Genomic DNA, 5,933 nt, shown 5'->3' with positions numbered 1-5,933 from the left:
TTGGTAGTATATAGACGTTTTAATAAAGAGGGGTTGCTAATAAATGATTCGGACAATAGTATTTCGGTGAGAATCACCCCTCATTGCGAATCAATAAAGGCCGGGGATGAGTCATCTGTATCCCCCATATACACACCAAAGATAATGAAAACTGCTCCTTGGGAAGTGAGCATTGCTTTCTTCCCCAATTACTTGTCGCGAATAGATCCTGACCTGGAACGGTTGTTGTATGTAGATATGGAAAAGATCGAAGGAACCTCCGAGTCCTCAGGAAGGGAAAGTGCAGCGCCAATTCCTCCTCCATTTTACATCCCCAATGGCGGGCCCCTCAATTACTTCATAGATTTACAAACCAAGAGAGATTTGGACAAACAACGGGACGTCATCTCTCTAAAATGGGGTTTGAAGGATGATATCAACATTATCACTCTGGGGAATTATGACACCGTTAGGTTTCCCCTACCACATTGTATAGCAGTATACTTTCCTTCTTTTGAACTAGGACTTAGCTTTCCTCTTCACCCCTTCTTCAAGAAAATATTAGATTTTTTGAATATCTCAGTCCCCGAGTTATACCCCAATGCATGGGGTTGTATGGTGGCGTTTTTGATTTTATGTAAAGTTTTGGCCGTGCCACCAACACTTACAGCCTTTAGATATATATTTAGAGCCCGGTTATGTAACTCCCAATATCATGGCTGTGGGTGGATAGCCTTTACACATCGTCGTGGGCTGAAGATAGTCCACGACCTCCCTGATAACCAGAAAGGGTATAGGACGAAGTTCGCCTCTTTGTACAGTTCTGGGGGGTGGAATGTCAAGACTTCTTTTGATATCAAACCCCATCTTTCGGGTTTCAATAACGGGATCCCGCAATGTTCCTTTACGGACGCGGTGATCATAGAGTATGCAAAGATGGACGTCCAATTGGGGAGGAAACCCATGAACGTCCAGCTCAACTAGATATCGGGTCGTTTTGAGTTGGAGAATGAGAACCTCCTCTCAGCATTCGGCATCAGCTTGGCTATTGATCAGAGTAAGAATCGTCGGCTTTCTTCTTTTTTATTACGTCACTATTTGCTTCTAACTCTTGTATTTCCAGCGGTCGCGAAGGAGAACTTGAAGGCTAAAAATCCGGACCTGATGAAGAAATTTAGCGTGATGCGATTCGCTCAGAAGGCTAACCAATGAGCCGCGGAGAAACCCTTGCCTCTCCCTCCGAAGGTATATATTCATTTGTTTTAGCGAGCCGGAGGATTATGTTGACTTTTTCTCTTGTAGGACTCGACAACGGTGGAGAAAGGGCTGGACGAGGTGCCTTGCGAAGGGGAGGCCCTCCGGCTCCTCGAGGAGAGGAAGAGAACTCATATTCCTGATGAATCTAAGAGGGTGATCCGTCCTAAGATGAAGGAAGTGAAGAAGAGTGGGAAGGGGAGGAAGAGAAAGAGAGACTCTTCTTCCCACGGGGAGAGCACAACAAAAAGGGCCTCCCTGGACACCATACGGACTGCCATACCTCTACAGGCAAGGTCGGCGGAAGGGGAGACGTCAATTCCCCCGGGTGAGGTGCCCCTCTCCCACAAGGGCAAGGAGAAGGCGAGGGAGTCATCAACGGCCCCAGAACCGCGGATTGAGGAGTTGTATCGTCGCAGGGAAGTCTTACCCTTCCAGCACGATACCTTCTTCAACGAACTGGGTCATAAGGGTATGATCACCCGCTTTAATAGGGCGACATCCCAACTGATCAGCAGGAAGGACATTGATCATCTGGAGTCCCTGCCCCCTATCGACAGGGTTCGCCAAGTCCAGGCTTCTGCGGCTGAGGTATGACATTATATTTTGTTGCTCAGTTGAATGGGAAGACTGGATAATTTTCTGACTTGATTTCTTTTTGGGCAGACATTCTTGAGGTTATCATTCGAGTTGAATCTCAGCCGTCAGAGTGCCGCGGACAGGGAGACCCTGGCGGCCCTAACCTCTCACTGTAATGAACAGGAGGAGGAGCTTAAAAGGCTGAGGGAGGATCTTGAGGAGCTGCCGTGCTTAAAAGAAAAACTGGCTAAGTGTGTCGAACTAAAGGAACGCTTAGTCAGAACAGAACAATGGCGAGAGAAGGCCAGGAAGCAGCTGGAGGAGACCGTCGATAGTTTAGACGCGGCTTCAAACCTGTCTGCCACCCTCGGCCATGAAATTGGGCACCTGATGGACATTCACGCCAGGCTGGTTCGACAAAATCAGTCACTCTTGCATCAGGTGTCGGACGATCTGGTTAAATTCCAAACCTTGTTATCCGCGGCAAGAATATATAAGCTTCGCTCGGAGAGGAGATCACGGATAGCATGGGATTGGTTGACCTCAGATGAGCCTGAGGCGTCAAGTTTCTTGGGAGATCTGACGGCGGAGATGGTGGGTGCCGGTTCCGTGATTAGTGACGAGAAGTACCGTCTGGCTGTCGTGGAGTTAGGCGTGGACTTCGATTCTCTCAAACGAACGGCTAATCAAAAGGGGGACGAAGCTTTGACCAATTTAGCTCCGATTTTAGAGCGGGAGTCCGCGGTGCTGGTCGACCCCAACTGGGATGTGGAGGAGGAGAGAGTCTGGTTGGAAAAAGTTGATGATAGAGTTGAAAAGTAGGCTTTGTGCCTCGAGTTGGATAAGCTAGCCCTATCTCCTCCTTCGGCCTCGGATGTCCCAGAAAACTTGGCGCTCTCTAAACTGGAGAGTTTGTGCTTGGATTTGTCAAATCTACTTATTGATGAAGGGAAGAACCTCCAAGGCTTATCCAAGGATCTATCTGAGATCGAGGTGGAGCCGTTTAACATTAAAGAGTTCATAAGCTTCACCCCGAGTCTTGGCGAGGGGATGGCCAGGTCTCCACAGCTGCCACCTCAAGATCCAGAAGGGGATGTCGACGCCTTCCTTAACGATGTTTAATTATTTTCTCAAAGTTTGTATTTGTGGCGTTTATCAATCGAACTTGTAATTTGAATTGACATATATTTTTGAGCCGAATCATTTTGATATTTTCTGTACATATTTTTTGATCAGTGATTCTCTTTGATTTCAAGACTTTTTGCTATGAATGTTTGAAGTTTTTCTGATTCTAACTCACAAGCCGCGATTTCTTTTGACCAAAAAATGGGGAATGATGCGGCAAACTTACTTAGAACGATTTTGATCATTGGATCCCTCTCCAAGGGTTCGACTTGTGGATGTTGCTAATATCTGCCGGATTAATAGAAAGCATTGATTTTAAATTGGATAAATTTTGATCTTGGGACCCCAGTTTAGGGGTCCGACTTGTCGATGTCACTGATGGCGGAATTTTACTTGGAACAATTTTGATCGTTGGACCCCTCTCGAGGCGTCCGATTTGTGGATGTCACTAATTCGCGATGACTTAAAATAAATTTGATTTTGGGAACTCTCTCAAGGGGTCCGACTTATAAACATTACTGATTTTAATGAGATTTGAAAAAATAATAGAGGAAGTAGAATATAACCGAATACTTGTGAATGTTGGAGCTGGATAATCTGAAAATGGAACTTCTGATATATTGAAAATGATAACACTGAGAAAATGCAAATGATAATGCGACTATGCCGCGGGATAAAACTAATGATTGATGAAACTAATGATTGGCCTCTTGCGAATCTTATTAAATGAAGTACTTCTTCAAGTGATCTCCATTCCATGGACGGGGTAATTTCTTTCCCTTCATGTCTTCCAGTTCGAACGTCTCGGGTTTGATGACACGGATAACTTTGAACGGGCCATCCTAGTTGGCTCCTAGTTTTCCTTTATCTACGATTTTTCCCGTGGCCTCAACTTTGCGGAGGACGAAGTCGCCAACTTGAATGCGTTTAGTTTTGACGTGTCGGTTGAAGCTGCAAATCATCTTCTGTTTTTGGGCCATGGACCTTAACAATGCATTCCCCCGTGTTTCTGGAAGCAGATCTAAGTTTGCCCTTTTTTCTTGTTCATTCTCGCTGTGTGAGTAGTAGGTGACCCTTGTGGAAGGTATACCTATCTCTACTGGAAGCACGGCTTCGGACCCGTATTATACAAAGGAAAATGGGGTATGTCCTGTTGTCTCTTTTACGGTTGTTCGACTTGCCCATAGGATGCCGAGTAGTTCTTCATCCCAAGTACCTTTGACCCCCTCTATTTTCTTTTTGATGCCATTCAAAATCTCCTTATTTGCTGATTCGACTTGGCCATTGGTTTGTGGTCGAGATACTGAGCTGAATCGGATTTGAATGTTGAACCTGTCGCAGCACTCCATTGTGTTCTTACTGAAAAATTGTCTCCCATTGTCAGTGATGATCACACGAGGGATTCCGTATCTCGTGATGATATTTCGCCAGATGAATTGATAGACTTGCTTGTCTGTGATTGAGCTAAGGGCCTCTGCTTCCACGTACTTGGTGAAGTAATCAATAGCCACAATAATGAATTTGCGTTGTCCCTTCGCCGGTGGAAAGGGGCTAAGGAGAACTATACCCCACTTGTCCAAAGGCAGGACGGCTTGCATGGCGGACAAGTAGTTAGAGGGCTTCCTTCCTATCGTTGAATGGTACTGACATTCGAGGCATCGTTTGATCAGTGCATCCGCGTCAATCCTGAGCGAGGGTCAATAATATCCGCTTCTGAGGACTTTGCCAATGACAGTTCGTACTCCCTGATGTATTCCGCATCCACCTTCGTGTATTTCGCGAAGGATGTAGTTTCTTTCTTCAGGAGAAACACACTTTAAAAGGGGATGGGTATATGATTTTTTTTATAGAGCGTGCCTTCGTAGAGATCGAACCATCTGGCATTCTTTTGAGGCGCTTTAACCTGATTCTCGTCTTGGGGGAGCGTCTGATCGAACCATCTCGGCTTGTGCATTTTGGGATCTTGGGATGTGGATCAATGTGAATTTGTCGAATTTGTTGACAAATTCTCTTACTTGTTGCAAGTACATCTTCATGCTATCATCCTTGGCTTTGAATTCCCCGTTCACTTGTCCGATTATTAGTTGGGAGTCAGAGAAAGTGGATAATACTTTAGCCCCTACCTAATAGCAGATTTTGAGCCCCATGAGTAATGCTTCGTATTCTGCCTCATTGTTGAAGGCCGCGAACTCGAATCTGACCGCTCTTTCCATACGGACCCCGGCGGAAGATACAATCAGAAGCCCGGCTCCACTTGCTGATTGTGTTGAGCACCCATCTACATACAAGCTCCATTCTTGATTGGGTTTAGGATAATGAGGGATAGTGCCCTCGGCAATAAAGTCAGCAAGGGCTTGGGCTTTGATTGCTGTCCGTGGCTCATATTCAATGCCGAAATCTGCAAGTTGATTAGCCCAATCAGTGATGCGACTCGATTTGTTTTTCCCTTCCAGAATCTTTTTTAAAGGTTGGCTGGTCCGAACGATGATCTGGTGGGATTGGAAGCACGGTTTCAATTTTCTGCTCGCCATTACGATTGCAAATAAGACCTTCTCTACTTCGCTATAGTTTCCCTCTGAGCCTCAGAATGCATGGCTCACATAGTATATTGGGAGTTACTTATTTTCTCTTTCCGCGACTAGTACTCCCGACAACGAGTATTCGGAGATAGAGACGTATAGGACTAGCTTTTCCCCGTTAATGGGTGAAACTAGTTTCGACAAAGAGGACAAGTGCTCTTTTAACTGGCGGAAGGATTCTTCAGCTTCTCTTGTCCATTCGAACTTGTTTTGTTTGATTGTTTTGAAGAAGGGTGAACATTTGTCCGCGGACTAAGATAGAAATCTCCCTAAGGCGGCCACACATCCCGTTAGCTTTTGGACTTCTTTCAGGGATGTGGGGCACTTCATATCTTGAATGGCCCGAATCTTGTCAGGATTTGCTTCAATGCCTCGCTCGTCTACCAGAAAGCCGAGACACTTTCCTCCAGTGATCCC

General features: G+C 45.7%; 1 protein-coding gene across 1 annotated transcript; it reads right to left on the bottom strand.

Moving 5' to 3' along the window:
- Positions 1-3,044: 3,044 nt before the first annotated feature.
- On the bottom strand, positions 3,045-4,535 carry LOC130802624 (uncharacterized). Its single transcript, XM_057666632.1, has 4 exons — positions 4,161-4,535; positions 3,673-3,779; positions 3,511-3,572; positions 3,045-3,124 (listed from the first exon to the last, which is right to left on the bottom strand). Exons 1-4 carry the CDS (start codon positions 4,533-4,535, stop codon positions 3,045-3,047), a joined length of 624 nt encoding a protein of 207 aa, XP_057522615.1.
- Positions 4,536-5,933: the final 1,398 nt, after the last annotated feature.

Source organism: Amaranthus tricolor, chromosome 16 (genome assembly GCF_026212465.1).
Source record: "Amaranthus tricolor cultivar Red isolate AtriRed21 chromosome 16, ASM2621246v1, whole genome shotgun sequence".
NCBI lineage: Eukaryota > Viridiplantae > Streptophyta > Magnoliopsida > Caryophyllales > Amaranthaceae > Amaranthus > Amaranthus tricolor.
The sequence above is the reverse complement of the archived record's forward strand: the minus strand, read 5'-3'. Positions and strand labels throughout refer to the sequence as shown.

What these genes read in the sequence shown, in the direction of transcription:
- LOC130802624 (XM_057666632.1), bottom strand. Translation starts at nt 4,535, where the DNA reads ATGCAAGCCGTCCTGCCTTTGGACAAGTGGGGTATAGTTCTCCTTAGC. An exon ending in TCAAAAAGAAAATAGAGGGG is followed by an intron (nt 3,780 to 4,160) that starts GTCAAAGGTACT and finishes GGAGCCAACTAG; the next exon opens with GATGGCCCGTTCAAAGTTAT. An exon ending in TCCAGCTCCAACATTCACAA is followed by an intron (nt 3,125 to 3,510) that starts GTATTCGGTTAT and finishes TTTGGTCAAAAG; the next exon opens with AAATCGCGGCTTGTGAGTTA.